This window comes from Macrotis lagotis, chromosome 1 (assembly GCF_037893015.1).
Source record: "Macrotis lagotis isolate mMagLag1 chromosome 1, bilby.v1.9.chrom.fasta, whole genome shotgun sequence".
In the NCBI taxonomy this organism is placed as follows: Eukaryota; Metazoa; Chordata; class Mammalia; order Peramelemorphia; family Peramelidae; genus Macrotis; species Macrotis lagotis.
The window spans coordinates 801,468,309-801,496,184 of record NC_133658.1 but is presented as its reverse complement, the minus strand read 5'-3'; the positions used below and the strand labels follow the sequence as shown (position 1 = coordinate 801,496,184).

Genomic DNA, 27,876 nt, shown 5'->3' with positions numbered 1-27,876 from the left:
GGCATATCGAAGACTGAGACTTTAAAAGGTTAAGAAATGAGAATTAGATCTTATTGCAACCTACCTTTAGGGCAGCTAGATGGAGCAGTGGTTAGCATGCTGGGTCTGGAGTCAGGATGATCTGAATTCAAATCTAGCCTCAGACACTTACTAGGTGTGTGACCATAGGCAAGTCACTTCACCCTGTTTGCCTCAGTTTCCTCATCTGTAAAAAGAGCTGGAGAAGGAATTGGCAAACCAATCTAGTATCTTTGCCAAGAAAACCCCAAATGGGGTCACAAAGAGTCTGAGACAACTGAAACTAAATAACAACAATAACAATCTTTAGGGAAAACATACAAAGAAGAGACAGTACATCTTCCCTCCCTAGATCTCCATGGCATGAAAGGGAGATATATCCCTTGCCTTAAGTATTAGGTTGAGTTTAAATGCTGGAGGAGTAAATCCCAGTGTTTATCTGTAAGCTACCAGAATGAATGTTCGGGCCCCTTTGGAAGAAAAGACATCTCTTCCACTGGAATGAAGATTGAAATAGTTTAAAGCAGGAGCAAAGGGAGGTATGAGAGTAAAGAGGCTAAACATAGGCCAAATTGGATATATTGGACAAAGACTGAAAAATAAGGAGAGCCCAGGGTACAGGAAGTAGGAAGGGAGAAAATGAAGGTCAAAAAGGGGAGTTAAAATGAGACCCTTGGATCAGGTGAGGGAATATGATATTCAACAAGAATGTGAAGCTCAGCAATCAGGGTGAGAATAAAACAGGAACCTACAAAAGGAAGTATGGCACAAACCTCCACAGCCTATCCCACCTCCCAACGAATCTTAAAATTCTATTACTAATGAAAGAATGTCCTATCTCCAAAGTTCCAGGACAAACTTGCATTTATAGTATTATCACAGCATTAGAGCAAGAAAGAACTCCTCATTGATCACAGGACCATAGAGTTAGAGCTGGAAGACATCTCAGAGGCCATCAAGATCAAAACCTCATTTTTAACAGATTAGGACAGAGGCAAACAGAAGTTAATTGACTTACCCTGAGTCACACAGCTGGAAAATATGTAAAGTGAGATTTGATCCCAGGTTTTTCTGAACTTAATACTTTACCAAACTGCCTGTTTACATTTGGTCCCATGCATTCATTTTTAGAGGGATCTAAGCCCCAGAGACAATCCCAGATCATAAGCAAGGAGAAAGTAGCAGAGCCAGCTGTGTACAAATGTGGTGCTCTCTTCACTGCCCCAAGCTGCCTTCTAGGTGGCTTACAGAGTTCCTGCATGGGTGGATGGGTGGAGGAATGGTGTCCTACTTGGCCAATCTGAGGAGGATTGCCATCTCTACTTCAGACAGTCAGGGAATGCCTGGGTGTGGTGGTAGAAAGAACACTCTTGCTCAAAACTCTGAAACCTATGTAGGGGTCTCAGTGGTCAGAGGATATGAGGAAGATCTGCCAGTTCAAAGTCTTTGAGGTAGGTCCCGGGAGCTAGAAACAGCAGCATGAAAAAATGAGGGGAAGCAAAATGAAGTGATTGGAAGACTTATTACTGCCAGAGGGAGGCTCAGGACTATTTGCTTGCTCAGTCAAAAAAGACCTCAGAGGGTCATCCAGTCTTTGCTGGAGGAAAAACCCACTCCTACCTAAAGTATCCTGGTCTACTTGGAGAAAGATTGAATTACCCTTAAGTTTTTCCCTTCTTCCTTACTGAAATCTACATTCCTTGAGGCACTCTTACAACTCACATCCCATTGTTCCTCAAACATAGTCTTCTGTAGTCAATTCAAAAGATCCTAATTCCTCTTCCAAAGACCTTCAAATATTTGAGGATGGCTATTTTGTTGTCCAACCCCCTTCTCCAAGTCTTTTCTTCTTCAGGTTAAATATTCTTAGCTCTTTCAAATAATCCTTAGATATCTAGTCTCTAATCATCTCAACATCCTGCTTATCTTCTTCTGGATTAAAATGTGGTACCCAAAATGGCACTCCAGAACTGGTCTTACTTAGAGAAGAGTAGAGTTAGGGCTATCACATCTTTTACTATGCACACCATGCCTCATGAGACCTAGAATCAAAATACATGTTTTTGGTTGCCATGTTGTACTGCTGAAATATTAATGCACTAAAATACAGTCTTTCCCACAAGCTATTATTTAGTTATGTTCTACCCTCTCCCCCAATTCTGTACTTTATTATAAAGTTGATTTTTCTTAACTCAAAAATAGTATAGTATTTTACTCCTAATAAATTCCATCTAATTAGATTAGGCTTATTGTTCTAACCATTCTTTTATCCAAAGTATTAGCTATCTCAGCTTCATGTCATCTGCAAACTTGAAAAATAGGCATTTATTGTTTCATTCAAGTAAATCATAAAAGCACTGAATCACACAGAGCCAAGGACATATCTTTGTGGAACTCTACCAGGAGACTGCCTCCCAGTTAAAACTAGATCATTCATAATTAATTTCTGGATCCAAATATTAAACCATTTATACTCAACTTTTTGGAAGGGTAAAATGGAGAACCTGATAAACTAAGTGATTTGTCACAGGTGGCATAGTTACTAAGGGGGGGGGATCCAGGCCTTAAACTCAGTTGTCCTCAATCTTAATTCAGTGTTCTTCAATAGTATCTCAGAGTCTGAAGTGGCTATTATAACTAGGTCCCTCTAGAATATTGAAAATAATCTATGGGGAAGAAGTTCAGATTCTTCATTTTGCAAAATAGAAATCAAGTCTAGTGAGAATCTTAGAACTGGAAAGAACTTCAGAGATCATCCAGCATCCAAGGCCTGAGCAGAAATCCCTTCTACAATATTCCTGACAGGTGATCATCCAGTGATTGAGAATCCACCTCTATCCCTTAAATCGATTCATCAGATTTGGGACAATTCTAATTATTAGGAAGTTTTCTTTAAAATGAATGGAAATCTGTTTTTCCTGCAACTTTTACCCTTTGCTATTTCAGCCCTCTAGGGTTAAGTAGGACAAGTCAGTTAGAATTAGGCATTCCAAACTATAATGGTGTGAGAAGAATAGCTATAGATTTTAATGAGCAACTGTGAGATTTTAAGTGCAGAGATTACATCAAAAGGGACCCAAATGAGGAGAGGGAGCAAGATGAACAAGTGTAATTCTGAACAAAACTTCTTTCAATTCACAAGGCCTCTATTTCTGAAATACAAGTCTTTGGTATGAAGAAGCACTTTCTCAAGATGCAATCTGAGGTCAGTTTTAAAACTGATCCTATTTAACAAAATAATAAGATAGTTAAAAATGTAGTAAGGTATACAAACACACACACACACACACACACACATATACACACACACAGCATATATACAGCAGGGCAGCCAAGTGGTAGAGTGGATAGAGCTCTGGTCCTGGAGTCAGGAGGACTTGAGTTTAAATACGTTCAACTTAGACAAGCTGTGTGATCCTAGGCTAGTCACAACTCCAATTCCCCCCCCCCCCCCCCCCCCCCCCCCCCCCGCCCCACACACACTTTGAAGAGTCATTGTAAGGACTGAAGTGCTTTGCCCAAGGTTCGATATCAAGTTGTGGCAGTCCAGCACTCTCCCATATTCCATAGCTCCTCTTCTCTTTTTCTTCCTAACATTTAATTCTAACCTCTTTGTACTGCAGAATTCCTGTGTATTTTCAGAGCACTTGTGATTTAAAAGGAAAAAAATGACACGAGAATCTTCCGTGGGAAGGTGAGTGGTTTAAATTGTTAAGGGCTGTTCCTCCTCATTCTTCAGGACACAATTTGATCATTCCTGGGGTTGGTTGGGATGGTTGTAAGCTTGGCCAAGCCTCCCTTTGAACCAGAAAATCTGGTCCTGATGTACTTTTACAAAGAACATAGTTCTAGGACTTAGCTTGGTTTAAAATAGGAGAGAAGAAGCTTAAGATATTATTTCTAGGTGAAGGCCCTGATGTCCAATCAGTCCTCATCAAACCCTGCTACGCCATCCTACCCTAGGGAGGAGGGGAAAGAAAGAAAATGGGAGGGCAGTGACCTATTTTATAAGACCAAACTGAACCTTGGGAAACCTGTGAGTATTAGTGCACTCTCTCCTGGAGCCCAGAACCTGGGCTCTAACCTTCTAATTTGCGTGAGGAAACACACACAGAACTGAGAATGAGAACAGTCTGAGAGAGAACCCTAAATTCAGGTACAGGATGGAAGGAATGAAAGAGAGGAGACCAAATGACCACTTGTAGATACTCTGACAGGAGATCAGTCACCAAGTACTTATTAACTGCTTTCAAGTCAAGTGTGTTAATTGCAAGGAATAAAAATAAAGTCCTCAAAAAGCTCCCATTCTACTGGGGGAGACAAAGGGCAAACAGCTGAACAAACAAGCTATAGGAATAGTAAATGGGAGGGGATCTCAGAAGGCCCTAGAATGATAAGGTTTCTTGTAAAAGGGAGGACATGGAAGACTATGAAGTAGAGGGGAGAACATTCCACGGCATGGCAGGCAGCCAATGGCCACACAGCTAGGTAATTATTAAGTGTCTGAGACCGGATTTGAACCCAGGCACTCCTGACTCCAGGGCCAGTGCTTTATCCACTATGCCACCTAGCTGCCCCTAGGAAAATTTCTTTTATGTTTTTCCTTTCTTTCTCTGGTTTTGCCCCCTACTTTAGTTCTGATTCTTTTTTCACAACATGACTAATACGGAAAGAAGTTAAACACAATTGTATATGTACAGTCAGTCTCTATTAGGGAGGGGGAGGGGAGGGAGGTGGTAGAAAAATGAGGAACTCAAAAGCTTGCAAAAGGATAAATGTTAAACTATCTTTGCATGTAACTGGAAAAAAATTAAATAAAAAAAAGCAGAGATGGAATTTTGCGTTAGAGGAAAATCAGAGTTAGTGTGCCTGGATCACAGAGTTTGTGGAATGAAGTAAAATGTAGGGAGAATGGGGAACAAAAAGAATGTCAAGTTATAAAAAGGATTTTATATTTGATCCTTGAGGTAATAGGGAATCAGTGAAGTTTATGAAGGAGGGGAAAGTGGTCTGACCTACTGAGGGCTTTGAGATCCCTTCTGACTGTAGAGGGTGTAGGAACCTCCCAATCAGAAGGGAGAAGTTTTAATGCCCTGCATTTCTATCATGCTTTAACATTTATAAAATTTTTTTTTCCACAACAGCCCTATGAGATGGGTGGTGGAGGCTTTATATTATCCCCATTTACAAGGGAAAAGAATCTAGAACAACCAAAAACCCTTCCCATTTAGTAGTTTACAAAGTGTTTTCCTCACAACAACCAGTGGTTGTAGGAAGGGCCAAGTTTTATTATCTCCAAAGACACTGGGTCTAAGGCAAAGGAAATGACTTGCACATGTTGACAGATCAAAGTATCTGTCAGGGTTTAAATTCAATCCTGACTTCAAAACCCTTAGTTTCATTCATTCTACAAAGGACCCTGATTCTATTTTGTTGCTTTTCAGGAAAGGGGTCATGATTAAGAGGGCCAGCAGCCAAGGGCATTCATATTGTGCCACTAGAGAAGACACTCTTGGACCAGAGCAAGACGGACCAGAGGGAAAGCATTAGCCAAGAATGTTTTCATTAATCAAGAATGAAAGTTAGAAGTTCAAAGACCATCAGACACCATCACAATTCTGACCATAAATGATGTCAACTAGCACTCTGGTGACTTTATTCCCATAACCTGCAGGACAACTTTTGGAAAACCAAAGTCTTTGGGTTGGGGAAGGGGGGAAATGGTTGCAAAGCTGAGTAGAATAATTCAATCACCTTACGATTAGACTATCTGAGAGGTTAACAAAGTAGTTAAGACTGTGTTGCTGGAGGTCCATGGTGCCTCACTGATATGCGAGGGAAACTATATCCATAGGGTCAAGGCTTCTGCAGCATCCAGACCATCACCAAAAGTCCTGTTTCCTATACTATCAGGTCACATGGTGATGACAGTTCTGGAAGAGGCAGTGAGATGGATGTTTTTTCACAACATTCCCCTCACTATAATCAACAAAATGTGCATGTCATGCTATCATTTATTTGATGTCCTAGTCTTTGATTACAAAGGACAACAATTAACTATATTATTTTTTATTTATTTTTCTCCAATACCACCCTTCCTCTCATAAGGCACTAGAAAGTGATTCTAGTATGGGGCTTAGGTACAAGAGGTTTTCCAAACATAATGCAGAGTGGGTAATGGAATTTAAGGGAGAAAAGAGCTATACTTTAACAGTCTACTGCAAACAAACATCAGAGAGCCTACAGCTCTTGGGCAAGGAGATCTTCCTTTCTAAGTAATTCCTTTTCCCTAATTCATTAGAAAAAATAGGGAGGAATGATTCAGACCTTAAAATCTGAAATCCCCTTCAACTAGCTTGTATAGAAGTAGAATAGAGGAAGCAGAATAAAAATAAGAATCAAAGTTGGGCTATCATATTGGTTCGAAACACGGCCAAACTCTTAATGGTGAGGGAAGAAGAGCTTGGTGAGCCTTCTTTTCCATCTTATCATTAGTTTATAAGACTGAGATGGAAGGGACCATAAATATCATTCTGCATTTCACAAATAGGAAAACCAAAGCTAATTGAGAGGTGAAATGATTACCAAGCTCCACAGTAGATAGAATAAGCAAGGTGCTGAACCCACGTTCTCTGATTCCAAATCCAGTGTTCTTTTCACTTAGAACTTGAAGTAAATACTGAAACATGAATGCTCAGAATTAAAACGGGGCTTAGATGACATACAGCCCTTCATTTAGACAAATAAATAAATTGTGGCCTAGAATGCCACCCCAATTTGTTCAAAGTCAAGATAGCTGGGATTTGAATTTAAGTATTTTTAGATCCTAATTTTATATTCTTTCAACTATACCATGTGGCCTTTTCAGTACTGTCTGACATTTATAGAAGAAATGTTTTGCTTAAAAACAAACAAAATGCCCAAAGCTCTTTCAGCATTAGATAATCCAGACTCACTAAATTGGGTCAATCTTCTGGGACAGGAGCTCACCAAAATTCAACCTTCATTAAAAAAAAAGACCTGCAGGCAAGGTGCCTCTCTCTCTCCCTTAAACCTGCCCAGTTGGCTCAGGTTGCCAAAAAGACTTATGTTTTTATTTTTCCCTCCTCCAGATTTGGGCTTGGTCTGTCCTACATGCCTGGAATGGCTTGCCTCCTCCCATCTTGCCTCCTCCCTTGCTTAAAAGTCCAGTTTCAGATTTACCTCCTCCAGGAAGCCTTCAGTCATTAGTTTGAGCTTGATATCACTTATACTTTCTGTTTATGAGGAAAAAATAATATGTATACATATATATGTATATCTATAGACAGACACAGACACACACACACACACACACACCCTTATGTAATAACTACTCCTTTTGAAAGTTGTTTTGTCTAGCTTTACAGTTGATAATAATCTTGAAATTATATACCCTAATACAGTTTTTGTGGGGAAAGAATCTGTAAAATGTTGAGAAAAATGTCAGCTTTTATCATATTCATGAAACTACAGCCTTTTTAGGGGTGGCTAGGTGGTGCAGTGAATAGAGCACTGGCCTTGGAGTCAGGAGTACCTGGGTTCAAATCCAACCTCAGACACTTAATAATTACCTAGCCATGTGGCCTTGGGCAAGCCACTTAACCCCATTGCCTTGAAAAATCTAAAAAAAAAAAAAACCTACAGCCTTTTTAGACCATAGAGAAACCTTGGAGATCAAAATTTCTTAGCTAAACTGAAGTCTATAGTAGGAAAGTGACTTGCCCAGGATCACACAGTAAAAGAAAGTCAAGATCAAGACTAATATCTAAGTCTCTTGACTCTTAAACTCAAGGCTTTCCCCCCTCCTTTCCTCCCCCCCCAACCCATTAACTGGCATTCCTGTGTGTCTCATCTGTCTCCTTGGAGCCAACCATTCCAGGATGGCTATAAAAGAGCTAACTTGACAAAAGTTCATAGTAAATGAATTTTTAAGACCACATTCCAATCTTTCTCTTTTTAAAACTCCATTCTAAGTCCTATTCCATGAGGAACAGTGAAAATAGCTTTAGACTGGAAGTCACAAGGACTGGACTCAAATCCTGGCACTGCCATTAACTCAATATATGGCCTTTGACAAGTCATTTCACATCTTTGGAACTATGATAGAATTAAGAGGGTTGGATCAGATAACCTAAAAACAAATCTTCCAACTCTGACATTCTGTGCTCCTGTTAAGGATTTCAGGTTAGTTCCTGAAACTAGAGTAACTAGACCCAGAAGAAACTGCATAGACATTAAGAAGCCAAAAGATCTCATGAGCCAGCACCTCTCTTCTATGCTCCTTGGTCCTCCATTCTCCACCCAACACAAATCCATAAAAAAAAAATTTTTTTATTCTGAAGGTGAATGTCAAGAGTTAAACTAGCTTCTCATTTACCCTCCAACATTAGGTTGCTGATGAAAATTATCTAGGGTACAGTTGTTTTGGATGTTGTTGTAGAAATCAGATGTTAGAGAAAGCTACTCTAGTAGATAGGGGTAGACCCCAGGGTAGGGTGTCAGGGAGGGAGTGGCTGTCCAAGCTACCACAAGAACCACTTTAGAAATGGAGAGACATTCTGTTAAGGAAAGGCAACTGGATCTGAATTCAGAAGACCTGGGATAAGTTCCAATACTACCGCTAACCTGCTATGTGACTTTGGACAAGTCATTTCTCTTTTCTGGGTCTCAGTTTCCTACTCTGTAAAACAAAGGTTTTAGACTAAATGATCTCTTAGGTTATTTGTAGTTTTAAAATTCTATGCCCTCAGATTTCTTCTAGATCTAATTAAGATCTTTTCCGGTTCTAAAATTGTTTCTTTGAAAGCTGTCACTGAAGCTGTCCTCTTCTCCATCAAAATACAAGATACAAATCTTGTCACCTGTCTCAAAGCCAGTCAGATCATGGACTCCCCATACTATAGCAGAGATAGCTTCTAAAATGTGTAGAGAAACGTTTGGAGAAAAAAGGCAGGTTGATGAATAGAGTCTAGGCAGTAGAAATAAAAGTTCCACATTTTTCTCTTGGATCTATGCCTTTTTAGCCAGATGAACATGGGCACATCACTTTACTCCTCTGCACTTCAATGTCCTTGTAAAAAGCAAATCTTAGCAGTTGTGAAAAACAAACTTAGTAACAAGGAGTTTCTCATGCATAAAGATAATGCAAAATTCTTCGGTAAAAATCACATTGGACAATGCTCTGATGATCTGTCAATTATTTATGCCAAACAAGGCAAATAGTGAGATGTCTGCCACTCTAATGAAGATTATATCTTGTGGAAGGTTCAAATGGAAGAGGGATTCCCCGGACATGATGTTTTCCAGATGATCCTATTTGTGGAGGTCCTGTTGATTGATCCCAGAACATTTACAGCACCATCTTTTGAGAGTTATGATGATTCAAAAGAGATTGGTCTAATCATCCACATAAGACCAATGGACAAAATAGCCTTTTGGCCAGATTATAACATGCAACTAGATAGCTAATCTACTGACATGGTACATTTGTGTGTATAGTTTGCATCTTGCAGATATAAAAATTTGGCCCCAAATTGAAGAGAGTAGGCAGGATGGCATTAGGGAAACAGTAATGCTTTTAAAGATCCAGAGTCACTTGGATCCATTTTGTTAATACAAAGAAAAGTGTGGGAGATGCAATGGACATTATAAGCAAGCTGCATCATATTTACATATATAAACTATACTTGCAAAGTGGAATAAATGCCATCACTAAGGACACACATGATTAGACAAAGATGTGTGCTGGTCACAGGCCTGACCTGTAAAATCATCCCAAGTAGCCCCTCTGGCATGTTGAGTATATCTTCTGTGGAGGCGGAACACAGACAAGAATGCCCAGGTCCACAACTCTGCACTGACAGAACAAATATTTACATTCTGGATCCTCTGAAGTCATTCTATAAGCACAAAGCTCTCCCTACATTCCCAGGTCTTCCCTTCATTCACATATATCCCCAGAAGCAGTAAAGGGTAGGAGATGTGGGTGATGGAATCAGACAAAGTCAGCCAGTCTATTAGATTTCTGGGCATGACAAGCAGAGGGTGGCTCAAAAACAGTGGGCCTTGTCACACCAGCACGGGCCTTGGACAGAGTGGGTCTTGTGTGGAGTACAGGCTAAATAAATGTATGCTTGTCTCACTTCAGTAGTGATAGGTCACATTACAAACTAATTCCTTAAAGGATTTTGTTAAACAGTGGATTTTCCTCTGGCATGTAAATGTTTGTTCAGATCACTGAAGAAGTGAAAACCTTTCAAAAGGTTAGAGTCCTCTTCCGGGCTTAGGCTTTTGTTTGGTCAAAATAGAAAAACTAGGAATAATGAGAAGGAGGGAGAGGTTTTTATAGGCCGATTTCAGCTGTAATAAGTTTAAAATTGCATGTCTTCTGAGACATTTACGTGTTTGAGACTTCCTCACAACTAAAAGCTATCTTAAAAACAAAATGAGTTCCTGCAGAGGACTCTAATTCCTACTTAATGCAACTAGCTCACTATTGCTAGGGTGGGGTATCTTAAAGAATATGCCTGTTTAATTATGGTTTAACCTCTGAGATCATTCCAATTTTGAGATTCTGTGATTTTAAGTAGAATCTTTAGAGGCAAAGGATGTTGGAAATCATGTTTCAATCCTTTATTTTAGGAACTCCAAAGAGGGAAAATGGCTTACCTACAATCATATACAGTTTTTAGCTTTAATAGCATAAAAGTTAGTGACCTAATAATGCTAGCAAAGAGGAAAGGCAGAAGAATAAAGCAAACTTCTTAAAATAGGTCACAAGAAAAGATAAGAATTTCTCTAACGTAAGCAGGACAATATACTTTAGTCAATAAAAACTGAATTCATACCAATTTTTTTTGGAACAGCTGCTGAGCTAATGAAGACCTATCTTTAATAGCAAATTAACATTAATAATGACAGCAAACATATGCATATTTCTTTAAAGGTAAGCAGTTGATGCTCACAATAATTGAGACTAGCCATGTAATCAATCAGTCAGTGTCAGAGCTAGTTTTTGAATTCATGTACCTATTGAATTAAAGTCTAAAACTTTTTCCATACTGTTTCTTAACTGAAATTAGTCTCATTTCCTGTGGTCATTCTGGTCTACAAGACTTAAGCTATTAGTCTCGAGAGCAGGAAAAGATCCATTGATTGAGAATCAGTAGACCAAGGTTCTGTTCCTGACTTTGACACTACCTTACACCTTTATGTGATTTTTGGCAAATTACTTAACCTTTGTTTCCTTCTTTGTAAAATTAGGAAGTTGGACTTAAGTCGTTTCTGGTGCTAAAATTTTAACTCTTATGTCCTTGCCAACACTAACTTTCTCTGTCCTCTGTTCATTCCTGGAAATCAAATTCTTGCTTCAAGTATCCACCCCTAGAAGAAAAGAAATAGGATAAAAGATCTCTGTTCCAAATTGGGTATTTTTTTTGGGAGGGGGTAGTTAGGTGGTGCAGTGAATAGAGCACTGGCCCTGGTGGCAGGAGGACCTGAGTTCAAATTCTGGTCTCAGACACAATTACTTAGCTGTGTGAACAAGGGCAAGTCACTTAACCCCATTGCATTAAAAAAAAAGTCACCAAATGGGTTTTAGGTTTCAGTGACTGATCAATTCCTTCCCTACTCCTTCCTTTCCCCATCTCCCCATAGGTCTGCATTCATTCTTAGAAAACATCTGATAAGGGTTAACAATGTGACACACACAGCTCCCCCTTTTCCCTTCCCAGTCCCATACCCTTCTCAGAAACCCAGCTGCTTAAGACTTAAAAGGTGTGGATCATCTAGTTGCTCTATTACCAAGGACAAGGCCTCTTTTTCCTATCAATTCAATTCAAGCATCATTTACTGAGTTTCAACTATCTTATTGGATTGAGTGGCTTTAGAAGGAAGAAGTTCCTCACCACTGGGGATGCTGTAGAAGGGCATCCTAGAACAGGGTGAACCAGAAGGCATTCAAAATCCTTCCCAGTGATGGTTTTACTCACTGATCATCCAGGTCATGAGAAAATAATTATAATCACACTTTCTCCAAAGCTTAGAGCAAGTTATATGAAATAAGACATAACTTCTTTGGTGTGGCCAGAACAGTTCAGTGGATAGCACTGGAGTTTTGAGTCAGAAAACTTGACTTTGAATCTAAGTATTACTTCTTAAAACCCAATCAAATAATTACCTCTCAATTTTCTTCTGTATAAAATAGGGGCAATAATCTCTGCCTGTTTCTCTCAAGAGTTGTTGTTCAGGAAAGCATTGTGTAAACAATAAGGCACTTATATTAAATAATCCTCTGTTATTATTATCAAAAACACAGTCTCTACCTTCCCAGGTAGAGAGGTGCATTTAGGATAAAAAAGATATGCTAAAAATAATAATAATAATAATAATAAAACAACTCACACACAATCATATAAAGTTTACAAAGCAATTTTCTCCCAAGTCTATGATATATCAGCCACAGATGTTAAGTGATTTGCCAGGATTACCCATCTAGCCCCAGAACTGGGATTCAAATCAAGATGATCTAACAAATCCACTTTTCATTTAATTATATTGCAATGCCTTAGCCTTAATCTGAGCAAGGAGAAAGATAGCCTCCTAATCAGGAGGAAGATAGTCAGATTAACTGGGATATGCTCTAGTTGCCAAGGAACTCAGAAGAAGGACAAATCAGTACTCAGGTAAAGCTTCTTTGAAAAGCCAATACCTGAGATGGGCAATGAAGGACAAGAAGTATGTGGAAAGGAGGAAAGAGAATGAATTCTAGACAACTGGGATCTATGAGGCTGAATAATACACAAGGTTTTTTTGGCTCTCAACTGGAGGGGAAGGATTCAATATTAGACAGTACACATAGGAAATAAAGTAGCATGCAAGGCACTTAGAAAGAACACTATTCTTGGGGTCAGTAAATTAGTTCAAATGCAGGCTCTGGTGCTTACAAGCAAATCATTTTAATTCTCAACTTCTTGTTTCCCAACCTACAAAATGGAGGTAATTCCACTTGCCCTGGTTCATGTCTTTCATTAACACATGAGAAAGAGACTAAAAAAGGTGAAGTGTCTTATCCATGGTTACCCAGCTAAGTGCCTGGGCAAAACTTGAACCCAGGTCTCTCTTAATTACAAATTTAACACTCTTCCCACTGTTGCCATCACTGAAATAGAAGCTATTCTAAACCCTTGGCTGTTAAGAGTTGGGAAGGATCTTAGAGGTCATCTACTTCAAGCCCCTTATTTTATAGCATTAGCCCCTTCTCCATCTGGGTTTTCTCCCAACCTCTTCATTAACTAAAGCCTCACTGGATATAAGAAATTATTCCAAACTAGTATCACCCACTCCCAGAGCTTACCTGAATGCCTAGCTCTAGTCATACAGCAGTGCTTATATATTATGTTAATTTGTATGGGTGTGTGCCATCTATGGGGAATGATTAGGAGATAGGGGGAGGATGGCCTGGCCTAGATAAATGATCTTGCAAAACAAATGATATTCAAAGAAGCACTATAATGCCCATTGGTCAAAGGAGAGAAAAATCAATGGTAGCTAGATTAGGAAGAAGAGGCTTCCTGGAGAATGGAATAAATGTTTTGATTTGAAGAATGAGAAACACTGGGACAGCTGGAAAATAGCACAAGCAAAATCAAATTTTTCTCTTTATTAGGAATCCCCAACAAGGGTAGAAGACCCTGTCTCTCCTTTCACATTAACCATTCCTTCTGAGCAGGGACTACTCTGAAGGTGGGTCATGTGCCCACTCGAGTGTTCTGCACCCTGTGAATATTATTTTTTTGACAAGTGACTTAAAATCTTTATTTTTCTGGAAAGTGCTAAATCTTGACTTCCACCGGTAGTACATTAATTGGCATGTCTGCTAACATCATGCTCTATTTCTACAATCAACAAAACTGGCTAAATAGCAGGTAATTTAGACTTCCCCAAAAGTCATAGGCAAATTGAATTTAAAAATCAGACCTAATTTTTTTTTGAACGTCCAAGACCATATCACAAATATGGTCCCCTTCTATCTGATTTCAAAGCTTAGCTTTAAATCATTCCACTTCCTTCCATTCCTATGATCTATAAACATAGGTTTGACTATATCAAAGTGATGAGCTCTTATCCAGATCATATCCTTGAGGAAGTCACTTAACTTCCGGACCTGAAATTCCTCATGTGAAATGGAGATGACTATGGAGACAGGGTATTACATTATAAAAGAATGGTTTGGGAATAAACTAGGTAGAACTAGCTTCTTATGGAATTCTTTAAGAGAATCCTTCTATAATAAGATTAATTGTCCTCTAATTTTTTCCTGTTTTGTAAATTAGGTTTCTTTAAAGTTGAGTCTTCCTACAGACACGTGCAACAAAAGTAACTCGAATGATCTAAAAACTAACACTGAGGTACATTAAGAGAAATCTTCTATTTACAGTAGTCCAGCAATAACTTTTTTTCAAAAGCACAGGGTTATTCAGAATTCATTAAGGATGTTTCATGAATAAAAGCCTAGATGGTTTATCTATTAGATTTGCTACAGTGGGGCCTACTTAGCTTTGCAAACTTGGTATCCTTCTCTAGGTCCTCTTTCTTCATTCTCCTTCTTTGAGTATAAAATTAAAAGGGTAAACTAAGTAGTATCTTGGATCTCCTTCCAGCTTCAACATTCTGTGAGTCTAGATTTATAGCAGACACAGTACAAATTGGTTGTAAAAACAGTGAACCATGTCTGCTTTGAGCGCAAAAGATCAAGGAAGACTGGAGAAACTTCTCACACTTTTTCTTTCTTTGTTTATTTATATATTTTTGCAAGGCAAATGGGGTTAAGTGGCTTGCCCAAGGTCACACAGCTAGGTAATTATTAAGCATCTGTGGCCAGATTTGAACTCAGATTTTAACTCGGGTTCTCCTGACTCCAGGGCTGGTGCTCTATCCACTGCACCACCTAGCCGCCCCTTCTCACACTTTTAGTTGAAATTGTGTGCCACACATACTTTCTAGGAGCATTTATTGTTATTATTATTATTATTATTACTACTAATAATAATAATATAGGAGCATTTATCTGGTTCACTCCAGCTACTGAAGGACCCTCACCTTTAATCTGAGTATAGCACCCTTACTACTTGACTGTAAATTTGAAATAACAGCAGAGTGGGAGGTAGCTGAGGTTGCTTGGAGACAAAGCTAAAATCAGGCTATGTCAGAGTAATTGTCACCATCAAATTCCCCAAATGGGTTGCAGTCACAGTGCAGGGACGTATGAAAAAAATGGAAATTTCTTTTGGATGCCCCTGGAGCCTCTGGAGTCCTGAATGATTTAGTCATAGGCTTCTGTAATTTTAGTGTGGTTTAATTTAAAAAATGTTAAATTTACTATCAAAACACAAGAGTTCAAGTGCCGTTTCATTTACTAGCTGAGTGACTTCAGTTCAAGTATTTCATCTTTCTTTGCCAGCTCTGTCCCAAGTAAAGTGGGAGTGATAAGAGGCAGTTATGAAGAAAGCCTTTTGTAAAACAAAAAGCTGATCATACTAATCTTTCCCTGCTATCATTTATTCCTATTTGTTTTCATAGTACAAAAGATGTATTGCATCTTCTCCATATATGCAGCTTGTTCTTGAGAATTATAATGGCTGAAATAATTCCCATCTATTGGTAAACTTCTTTAAATTAAGTGAGATTGAGGGGCAGCTAGGTGGCGAAGTGGATAGAGCACCATCCCTGGAATCAGGAGAACCTGAGTTAAAATCTGGCCTCAGACATTTAATACTTACTTGTGTGATCTTGGGCAAGTCACTTAACCCCATTGCCTTGGAAGACTTGGTCTACACACACATACACACACACACACAGAGAGAGAGAGAGAGAGAGAGAGAGAGAGAGAGAGACCTTAGTAAAGAAATTTAATGAAGGAAATCCATTTTATAGGGGAGAAGAGTAAGGCAAAGAAATATCAGAGTGGTAGATGGTCAATTAATAAATCAGAAGCAGAAATCAACCCCAGGCAAATTCTGGCCCCTCACTCACATAAATTATTTTAATAACAGTGAAAAGGAACATACAATGTTTTGCAGACTCAGAATTTCAAGGATCTCTGACAGTACCTGAGTGGGTATACCCTCAACAATGGATCAGAAATTTGGAGCAAATGTCTCAGAAATAATCAAAGACATTTCTCAAGGACTGATAATGGAAAATGCCATTCACATCCAGAGAAATTTAAATGCACCTCAAAGTTTACTATTTTCAATTTTTAAAATTGTTTTAAGTTTTGTGGATTTTTTTCCCTTTTTATTCTAATTCTTTCACAATGTTATGGATATGGAAATATGTTTAACATAGCTATTCATGTATAACCTATTTTAAACTGCTCTCTATTAGGGGAGGGAGAAAAATGTGTAACGCGAAACCTTACAAAAATAATTGTTGAAAACTGTCTTTGCATGTAGTTGGAAAAAATAATTAAAAAAAAAAGAAATTTGGGGCAACTAGGTGGTGAAGTGGATAGAGCACCATCCCTGGAGTCAGGAGTACCTGAGTACAAATCTGGCCTCAGACACTTAATAATTACCTAGCTGTGTGGCCTTGGGCAAGCCACTTAACCCCACTGCCTTGCAAAAAAAAAAAGAAGAAATTTAGAGTTGAAAGCATCTAGGAAGTTAGCTAGTCTATTGTTAATCTAGCTTCTGCTTATAAATCTCTTCTGACAAAAATACTTGCTACTCTACCAAGGAAGCTGCTCTAGGGCAGCTAGATGGTGCAGTGGATAGAACACTGGCCTTGGGGTCAGGAAGACAGGAGATTGAATAGGGCCTCGATGCTCAACACTTAGTAGCTGTGTGACCTTGAGCAAGTCACTTAATCTTGATTACCATTCATTCAGGATCATTTCCTCTTCCTGATTTCTATCTGGCCCCTGGACCCAAATGGCTCTGGAGGAGAAAGTGAGACTGGTGACTTGGCACAGCACTCTCTCACTCCAATCCAATTCACATGCTTGTCATGGCATCACCTTCCTGGTGTATCATGGTCTTCAAGAATGAAGGACAAACATCATCCATCATTGGTCAGCTTTAATGGTGAGGGTTTTTTTTACCTGTTGCCAGTTCTTCTCTCTAAGGTTAACTAGAACAAATAAAATCAATGCAGAAGGTTCTAACCTTTTCAAATCTTCCAAGATTTGATTCCGTGAAGGTCAGTCAATCCACAAAAATTATTTAGGTCCTCCTTTATACCAGGAACAGTGGTTTCTTGTCTTTCTCACTTGACTACAAAATGTCTTCAAGGGCAGAGATCATATCTTATACTTAGTACTGAATGAATAACACACTTTTAATCCCAGTTAATCTGTAAAGCCTGGGCTAAGTACATACTAGGTATTCAAACATTTCATTCAAGGACCTCTTGCTAGGCTGCTACTGTGATGATTTGGGGGGTGGGGTTGAGAGGGAGAGGTCTAACTGGTTTTTGCCTCCCCATACCCCCCATGGGCAAGTGACTATTTGTGAGGACTTGCAAATAATATAGCAGCTTGCCTGCCCTTGTTCCTCACTTGTACCCCCAGATAAAGGGAAATTTCTAATTTTTCCTATAGAACTTCTTCTACAAGCTTTAGTCTCTAACAGATTTCCTCAAAATTAACTTAATACTATTCTCTAGAGATAATATAGACTAATATCTAGAGATATCATAGTGCTGTAAAAAGGATTCCTGCTTGTGGGCAAACTGGATTTGAAGTCTGAGGACATGGGTTCAAATCCTGCATGGCTCTGCAGGCTTTGTGACCCTGGACAATACCTTTCTCCCTCTCTGGGGCTCAGTTTCCTCATAGGCAAAATTTGGGGACTGAACTAGATGATCTCTAAGGTAGGTCCCTTCTAACACTGTAATTCTAAGATTGGAGAAGGTACAGAGAGGGTCTTACATCCTCTTCTACTCTTCCATTAACTTCTCTGTCTTTCTCCAAGGCTTTGGGGACTGAACTAGATAATCTCTAAGGTAGGTCCCTTTTAACACTGTAATTCTAAGATTGGAGAAGGTACAGAGAGGGTCTTACATCCTCTTCTACTCTTCCATTAACTTCTCTGTCTTTCTCCAAGGCTTTGGGGACTGAACTAGATGATCTCTAAGGTAGGTCCCTTTTAACACTGTAATTCTAAGATTGGAGAAGGTACAGAGAGGGTCTTACATCCTCTTCTACTCTTCCATTAACTTCTCTGTCTTTCTCCAAGGCTTTAGTTGAGCCAAATGCCCCGGAACCCAGCCAAGAACAGCTCACCATCAGGAGGCCCTGAGGGAGAAGCTGTGGGCCACCATTCTGATACAGCTGGCACCTTAGCTGGGCTCTTATCTTCAATCTTCACTTGATCAGTAGTAACAGATCTTGGTCTCCAGAGGCTGCTCTTTCTGAGAAAGACATATGAGGTCGGATGGCCAGCATTTCCCTGTGGCCCCTCCACTCCCCAACTAAACCTGGAGCCTGGCAGGTTGTGTTCAGGTAGGTGGTCCTTGGTGACCTGGCAGTAGTCTAGTAGGCTGTTTCCAGATGAAGGTGGGGTAGCATGAAGAAGACTAATGACTTATGGCCAAAGGGGAGGGACTGGCTCGTGTCCAAGACTAGGCACCTAAACACCTGGACACAGCTCCACCCCCATCACAGGGCTACAAGGAAAGTACTTTGTAAACCTGTTACCTAGGATTTGGAGAAAAGGAGGAAGAGAGAGAAAGGGCTCAAAGCCCCATAATCCACCCAAGACACCCAGATCTCAGAGGATCTTTAAGATGCTACCCAGCCACAAATTTCCCAAATGATCCTCTATCATATTCCATGATCTTCCCTTCTCACCCTTTTTTCTGACCTTTTTCCCTCTGGTGGAAAAAAAAATATTAAACTGAGAATTAGGGGACTTGTGTTTTACTCTATTCTGATATTCACTTCCTGCCACTCTGGGTTTTTTTTTCCCTGGACCATGAGGTGACTGGAAAAGAGGATTTCCAAAATAAATTAAAAAAAAAAACCCCAAGAAGCTCACATTTCTAAGCAGATGATGCTTATATAATCACTTCAATGCCTTTACATACATTCACATGTGATCCAACACCCTATGAAGTAGATAATACAAATATTAGCCCCATTTTACAGATGAATTGAGGAAGGAACTGGGTCTGAAAGAAGCTAAATTGACTTGCCTTAAGTTTGTTGTTTTTCAGTTTTTTTAATCATGTCTGGGATTTTCTTAGCAAAAATACTGCAGTGCTCTGCCATTTCCTTTTTGAGCTCATTTTACAAATGAGGAACCCGAGGTAAACAGGGTAAAGTGACTTGCCCAGGGTCAAACAACCAGTAAGTGTCTGGAGGCACATCTGAACTCAGGTCCTCCTGCACTGAGCCACCAACCTGTCCATCCTAAGTTACTTATTTAATAAATGTCAAAATTGGAGCTGGACCCCAAGTCTTCTAATTTCAAGACCATTATCCACTAGTCCACATCATTTTTCAGAAATCTACTACAGAATTGAGGGATTCCCACTTTCCCCTTCAGGAAGATTAGAGTTAGCCAGCCTCCTTTGTGGAAGTTAATAGAAGGTAGGGATATTCAAAAACATAATCCCAAATATTCTTATTGCTGTTCTTTTGAGAGGAGAAGAGAAATGTGTCCTATTTCCTAAAGCATGCTAGGGGTCAAAAAGTTATGATTTTATTTATATAATTTTCCATTGATCATGGATGAGCCACCTGGTGGATCTACCAGGGGTCACTTCTCTGTAAGCCTACTTCACCCTTGGTCCCGACAGAATCTCACGTTCCAGCCAAACCACCCATTAGGCCTTGCACAGATCTCTCCTCCAGCCTCTCCCTACCTTCCCGCCAAGGGCTGGAGCACAATCCCTTCACTCTCTGTTTAGTGGAATTCTTATTTTCCTTGTAGACCCAGCACACATTGCTGCTATCTTCTCATGAAACTTTTCCTTAGTCCCCTATTTCCCACCCTCACCTCTCTGCTCCAGGTCTCCTTTTGCTCCTCATTTTCAAAGAGCATTTAGTTTGGATCTTTCCTAAATCCCCACACAATGGACCAGTTGGTTAAGCCTCGAGGCAGGATGTAACTCCTTCCATGCAGCCTCATTCTTGTGGGCCTCAAGGCTGAGCTGTCTGGACCTGGAGGAGCCCTGGAGAAGGGTGACCCATGCTCCTTGCATGACCTGAGTATGACCCTGGGCAAGTCATTTAACCTCTACGTGTCTCAGTTTCCTTATCTGTAAGAGAGATAATAGCACCTATCTCCCAGAGTTGGATGAGAATTAAATGAGAAAACCTATCAATTTTATCTTCATTACCTCTCTCACATATGCTCCCTTCTGTTCTCTAACATTGTAAACCATCCTGGAGAAGGCCTGTATCTCCCCATAGTCCAGGAGATACCTGAAGGTTGGGCAGCTTGCCAAAGTGATCTGCCTAAAAAACAGTTCTAACCATGTTACCCCATGTTGAATAAACTTCAGTAGGTCTTTATCATCTGTTCAAAACCTTTAATAATTGGTCCTACATACACACACACAGTCTCTCTCTCCCCCTCCTCATAACACTCTTCTTACCCTTATACCACTTTCCTTCCCTCTCCCTCTGCTCCTCCTGTTTTCTTTGATCTACTAACACTCAACTGTCTGCTCTTTTCCTCAAACAAACTTTCATCCTTTTCAATACCTGTCTCCCACCTCTTTAACAATCTCCTTCTTCATTTCCACCTCCTGGCTTCTCTCAGGACTTTACTAAAATCCCACCTTCAAAGGAAGCCTTATCTCTTATTCTACCTACTTCCCTGGGGTGAGTATTTCCAATTTATCCTATGCATTGCTTGTCTGTATACAGGTGTTTGCATGTTTTCTCCTTCATTTGACTGTAAGTTTCTTGAAAGCAGTTGCATGTCTTTTATATTTCTTTGTATCCCTAGAATTTTACCACATACTTGGTAACTAATAAAACTTTACTGACCAAATGCAAACCTTAACACACAACCACAAGGCTGGCTATCAGTATTGCTAGGAAGCAGAATTGGTCCAAGTTCACTGCAGCCTCGGATTAGTCATATAAATCCTAGTTATTTTACTATTGTTATTATAAAGCACTTTACATGTGTTATTTTTTGGTTTAATAAATGTATTTATTTATTATTCCAACTATATGCAAAGATGGTTTTCAACATTAATTTTTGGGTAAGATTTTGAGTCCTATACTTTTCTTCCTTCCCCCCCACAGTGAATATTCTGATATAGATTATATATGTATAACTATGTCAAACATATTTCCAAATTAGTTGTTTTGTAAAAAAAAGAATCAGAACATAAGTGAAAAAAATGAGAGAAAAAATGCATAAAACAAATTTTAAAACTTGAAAATAGTAAGCTTTGGTATGAATTAAGACTCAATAGTTCTTTCTCTGAGTATGGATGGTATTTTCTATCACGAGTCCTTTATGTACATGTATTATTTCATTCGGTAACAATATTTGCACTACCTACTTCACGTGGGTTATTGGAAAGAAAATGTTTGAAACAGGAGGGAGGCTATATATTATCTAAGTTATTAATTCAATGAAACAAATTCAATGAATATTTACTAAGCCATAGTCACTTTTACCCATATCCTTCCCCCAAGGTGAATCTTACAGTTCCTCTTCCAGGAAGCCTTCTCTGACTACTCTAGCACATAGTGATCTTCTTCTTCTCTGAATTCTAGATTTACTGAATATTGCTCTTTTCCCAACACTTGACTGTGTTGTTCATTACCAAGAAAGATTTCCATTTTTATAATGCTTTAATGTCTACAAATTGCTTTCTTCAAGTAATCTTCTAAAATTAGTACTAGTATCTCCATTTTACAGATAAGAAAAACTGACTCTTAGCAACGACTCATTTATGGTCAAATAAAATAACCTGTGCATACTTTCTATGTTAAATCTTATCTTAAACCTGTTGAAAACCCTCTAACTTATAAAAAAAAAAATTATAGGTTTTAGTCCAAGGGTTGACCAGTGGTCCAGGAACACTTGAAAAAAATTTTTTGGTAACCATATTATATTAAAAAAAAATCTTTCGGAGAAGGGTTCCTTAGGTTCCATAGGAGATCAGGATAAGAAAGGGGTTAAGAATCTCTATTTCAGTTTAATCCTTTTATTTTACAGAGAAGAAAAGTGAGGCACAGAGAGATCTACTGAGTTGGATATAGTCACTTGCCCCATGGGGCCTTGCTGGGTGTCCACCAGAGCATGAATTTCAAATGAGGTCCTCTCTCCACTGCCATGTGAGCCTGCCTCTCATCAGAGTAGCCCATGACAGGCTGGTACATGACATCCCCCCTTCATGACCTTCAGACTCTTCATGACCCTATTTGGGGTTTTCTTGGCAAAGATAATGGAGTAGTTTTACTATTTTCCTTCTTGAGCTCATTTCATATAGGAGGAGCTGAGGCAAACAGGGTTAAGGGACTTGCCCAGGGTCACATGGCTACTTAAGTGTCTAAGGCCAGATTTGAACCCAGTAAGTATTCTCTCCTTCCCCTGCATCTCACCCCTCCCCAGACAGAAGTTAATACTAATATGCACATAAGCAGTCCTAGGTCCCTTTTTGCCTGGGATGGAGGTATTTTTCTGACTACAGGTCTGGAACTCCAACCACTTTGCCACTATTAGCAAATCTCCTAAATCAAAGGTCCATAGAAAAAAAGATAGAGGGCTGTATAAGCATAAAATTCACAAAATGGATAATCAGAGCTCGAATAAGAGAGTTATTACCTAAAGGATCCAGAGGAGAATAAAGGAATATTTCAGTAAATATGTTTTCTAGTAAACAGGTGATCTCTATTAAATATTTTCCTTCTGATGTTAAACTAGGAGCTACAGTTGCAATCTCTGAAGCCAGCCGAGGACTCATTTCTCCCTATCATTAGCTTCCTCGATTCCATTTTGAAAGACAGCTGCAAACCAATAATTTCTCCCTTTTATTACCGATCTTCCTTAGCATTACATAATTAAAGAAGCTGTCTCAGAAAGGACCTCAAGAGCTTATTTGTTCCCAGTCTCATGTCAGAACATAGCATATATGCCAAAAATGCATTGGATTAGAGACTGTCCAAGGAAACTCAGGTCCAGAAGGTGAAATTATTTATCTACCCAAAGTCATACTATTAGCTACTGTCAGAGAAGGCCCATATGAATGAGTGAATGACAGATATCACCTCCCTCCCCCAATCATGTCAACCTCAAGGTCTGTATTGAAGTTTTACACAGCGGAGGTGTTTTCCAGGTGGTCAATATGAAAAAGTTCGGTTGTGTCTCCAAATACTGAGGATCAATAGTAATTCAAGGAAGGTGGAATGCTATTTAGTGAATCCTGGCCCTGATTTCCTAGCTGGGTTGCCCAGTCATCCCACATGCAGATGAGCAGAAGACACTTGTTGGTGTGACTTGCGGCAGGGACCTGGTCAGCATCCTCCACAAAGTCATCCAGCTTCCCACCTACTGAGAGCATCATGTTCTGCTGGGGGGTCCTCATTGTGGAGAAACTTCTAGATAGTTAGGGAAAGCCTGCCTGTCTGTCACCTCGTTGCTAGAAATCACGGGGGTCCTAGATTCCCCCGGGAGAGTGGAGGCAGGAGGCCAAGGGAGCTCCAAGCGGTAGGAGGGATGGGTGGAGAAGGGGCATCCCTCTCTTCTCCCGCCCTCAGCCCATGCCAGGGCAGAGGGGCTCGGGGCTGCCCCCACCTGGGGGAGGGGGGATGGCGGAGGGGAAGGAAAGGGAGGAGAAGAGCATTTGTGTGGCTCCTGGCTCCCCGCGGCCGTGACGGGGAAGGGAGCCCCCGGCCCCACCATCCCCTGCTCGCGGCTCCCCTGCGGCCCCGCCCCTCAGCGCCCCCGCCAGCCGCGATGACTTCATCTCCATGACACCCCCATTGTTGGATTCCCCCTCAAGGGTCCCTTGGATACCGCGGAATCCCTCGAGGCCCCCAAACTCGAAATGACGGGGCGCTCCCCGCCCCTCCCCCCTTAGAAGCTCTGCCACCCCCGGGAGGGGCCCCTCGCTGCCCGCCGCCCCGCTCCGACGATGCCACCTGCGGGAGGCGAGGGCCGGGGCGGGCTCCCGCCGCTCCCTTACCTCGCAGGACCCCCGAGTGGGCGGCGATGAGGGTCTTCATGGCCGCTCAGTGGCCCGCGGGAAGCAGCCGCCTCCTCCCCGCGCGCCCCAGCCCCATCCCCCGGCCCTCGGGGCCAGCGCTTGCCCAGAGCGGGCCGAAGAGGGGAGGCCGGAGCCGCGGGGCCGGCACGAGGGCGCGGGCGAGGCGCGGGCGAGACGCAGCGGGAGCCACAGCCACGGGGACGGCGGCCCGCCTCCGGAGCCGGCTCGCTCTGCGGCCGCCCGGCGCCGCCGCGCCGCGCTTTATGCGCCTCACAGAGGGCCACGCCCACCGCCGCGGGCCCGGGGCGGGGCTGGCCGCGCCGGAGGCCCGCCCCGGGCCGCACCACAGCTGCCCCGAGGGGCGCCCCGCGCCCACTCTCGCGGGCCCCTCTCTTCCGCACCGTGTCTGCACAACACCCGGACAGCTAGCAAGAGGGAACTCCGCCACGTTTTGCCCGTCATACGAAACGGGGTTGCTTTCTCTTTTGGCTCCTTCTCTACCCATGACCTTTCCAAAAATATCCCCCCCCTTCCTCTTCCAGATGGACCACTTGTTACGGCCCGGCTGGTGGGGGCGGGGGCCTAGAACGTGGAACGGGGGAAGAGACCACATGCCAGGGAAGCTGGAAAACGAAGGTGGTTGCACAGTAATAAAAGCACAGGCTTGGGAGCGGATGGGCAGTGGAGCTGATTCTCGGGTCTAACAGCCTCAGTTTTTCAGAATAGGAAACTGAGATTTAGGAATGTAGAATGGTTGAACTGTAAGTCCCCCCCCCCACCACCATTAAAATATCTGTCTATAGATATCTCTCTCTCTCTCTCATCTATATATATTTTAAATTTTTATTTTATAATTTCATAAATTTCATATAATTTTATATTTACATATTTTATGGTTTTAAAGATTATATATTTATATATAAACAAATAATATATTTATATATAAATAATATATTTGTATATAAATAAATATATTAATAATACATAATATAATATAATAATATAAATAAATATTTATATATAAATGAATAAGTATATATAAAATATTTAAAATCATTTTTCCCATCATCTCATCCATTCTTTGGAAAAGAAAAGGAAAACCCTTGTAATAAATGTGAATTGTCAACACCTTCTCACAGGAAAGGAATGATTTCAAAGAAACCTCAGACGACTTATTTAATCTGAGTAGGGAAATGAGCAGAAACAAGAACAATTTAAATACTAAACTTGGGTCCTTTTAGACCAAGTGCTCTAACTTCTCCTACAATACCCTGTCAATGTCAGTGATTGCTAGGGGTGGGGGGGTGGCTATAAATTAGCTTTGTGCCATTTATTAAATTATCTGAGTTTGTGTCAACCTTCTACTAAACTGTGAGTTCTATAACAGCAAGAACTGTGACTTACTTGAACTTTGCAGGACTCTTTAAAAGTAGGGCCAAAATGAATATTTGTTAATTATAACTAGATTCTGATTAGGAAATGATAAATACTTGAGGTGATCTAAATTATTCGAATCTGTACTATATATTTTCATTGGACTGAACCTAATTTTATATAATTATATGATTTTATATAATTGTAACTTTTTTTAATTTCAAAAAGGACAACAGTACTATCATATCAGTGCTAATGAAGACTCAACCATAGTTATCTACTCTGTCTCATTTTACTATATGGAGAAATTGATCCCTAGATAATAGTCTAACATTTATCAAGTACCTATATAGGCTATCTGCTATATAGAGGATAAATAATAATAAATAGGTAATAGAAGGCACTAAGATTAAGAGAGGTTGGGAAAGGTTTTCTGTATTTAATTGGGACATAATGGAAGCCAGGGAAGCCACATGGTAGAGTCATTCCAGGCACTTTACAAGTATTATCTTATTTGATTTTCATAACTATCATGGGTGGTAGATACTATTATTACTTCCATTTTGTAGATAAGGAAACTGAGGTACAAGTAGATTAAGAGACTTGTCCAAGGTCACACAGCTCTAGATTGAGCTCGGGTCTTTCTAACTCCAGGCCCAGAAAATTATTCACTGTGCCATCTAGGACCTTATTCAAAAATCAAATGGAGTTGATAGCAAAGCCAGGACTAACAAAGGTACTGGGAAGTGGGAAGAGGATTGTTTCCTGATCATTTTCCTGCTACTTCTAGCTATGGGGACCCCATTCTTTCAGATGAGATAATACCTATAAAATAATTTGCAATCCTTAACTATTACCTAGATATGAGTTATTTCACCATTCCCTGTTTAAAGTGATGACAGGTGGTGATGGATAGGCTGCATTGGAGTTATGGAGGGCATTTGTATCCTGCCCATCAAGGAACTATCAAATTAATTTTCCTAAAGCACAAGATAACCATGCCACTTTCATACTCAATAAATTCCACTGGGTCCCTATAACCTGTACAAAACAATCTATTTAGCATTTTAAAGTCCTCCATAACCTAGTTTCCTCCTACCTTTCCAACCTTCTTACTATACCTTAGTCCCTGATAAGTAGTATGCAATCTAATGACACTAATAGCTTCCTGGCTGTTCTATGAACAAGACCCTCCATTTCTAGGTTCCTGGCATTTCCACAGCTTCCCTGGCTTCCATCGTGTCCCAACTAAAATCTCATTTCTATAGAAAGCCTTTCCCAACCCCTCTTAATCATAATGCCTTCTCTCTCTCTCTCTCTCTCTCTCTCTCTCTCTCTCTCTCTCTCTCTCTCTCTCTCACCTATTTCCTATATAGCTTATTCATATATGTATGTGTATTTGTTTATTTCCCTATTAGATTATGAACCTCTTTGTATCCTCAATATTTAGTAGAAAGTCTGATATTTAACAAATGTTGATTGATGAACCGAGTGACACCAGCCCCATTCAGAGGGAGTCCATTCAACCACAGGAAAACTATTTTAATAAAACTTCACTAGTTTTGAAGTTCTGTGCAAAATATGGATTGAGTCATATTTTTGGAATCTCAGAGATAGCTGTGACCTCAAGACAATCAGTCTAATCTCCTACCTGATGGAGTTCCCTTAATAGCACCACTTCTGGAACCACTTAGATTACTTCAGTCTTGGACTTCACTGATTACCATAGAAATTTTTTATTAAAGTGATTCCAATATCAAGTTTTTCAAAGAATTTTCCTGGTTCTTCATCTGTTTTTAGGACATTCTGTAATGAATTATTATGATAGGTGTATGCCTATTATCTCCTCCAATTCCTACCTCTATCAGATAGCCATTTCCCTGAGAGCAGGAACTGTGATTTTATCCCCTGTGACAAATACAGGGGACTTACACATGTCACCTCTTCTTCAGCTAAAGAACCCAAAGTTTGTCAGTCATTTCATATTGGTTGGCATTCAGAATGGGCTCTCCAAGTAGTTTAATCAGAGTCTGAGCTATAATTAAATTGGGGATGACATAATGACATATAAGGAGGAGGGGCATTTATATTTCCCACAGCAGTCCTTTCATCTACTATCCCATCATGTTGAGGTTGACATTGATGTTTGTCCTGCATTCTTGAAGCAGATCATGACATCAGGAAGTGATACCATGACAAGCACATGAATAGGATTTGAGTGAGGGGGTGCTGTGCTAAGTCACCAACCTCACTTTCTCATTCAGAACCATCTGGGTCCAGTGGCCA

The 27,876-nt window shown here is 40.4% G+C and overlaps 1 protein-coding gene across 2 annotated transcripts in view; it reads right to left on the bottom strand.

The window, feature by feature from the left end:
* DGAT2 (diacylglycerol O-acyltransferase 2) overlaps nucleotides 1–24,465 on the bottom strand; it is a 53,682-nt gene extending 29,217 nt beyond the window's left edge. The window contains exon 1 of one of the 2 annotated variants that reach the window (XM_074216908.1): nucleotides 24,196–24,465. In XM_074216908.1, coding sequence (XP_074073009.1) covers nucleotides 24,196–24,235 — 40 coding nt within the window. In that variant the 5' untranslated portion in view covers nucleotides 24,236–24,465. Of the gene's footprint in view, nucleotides 1–64; nucleotides 186–24,195 lie in introns of those variants that run through there. The other variant, XM_074216909.1, reaches the window with a different exon arrangement.
* Nucleotides 24,466–27,876: the final 3,411 nt, after the last annotated feature.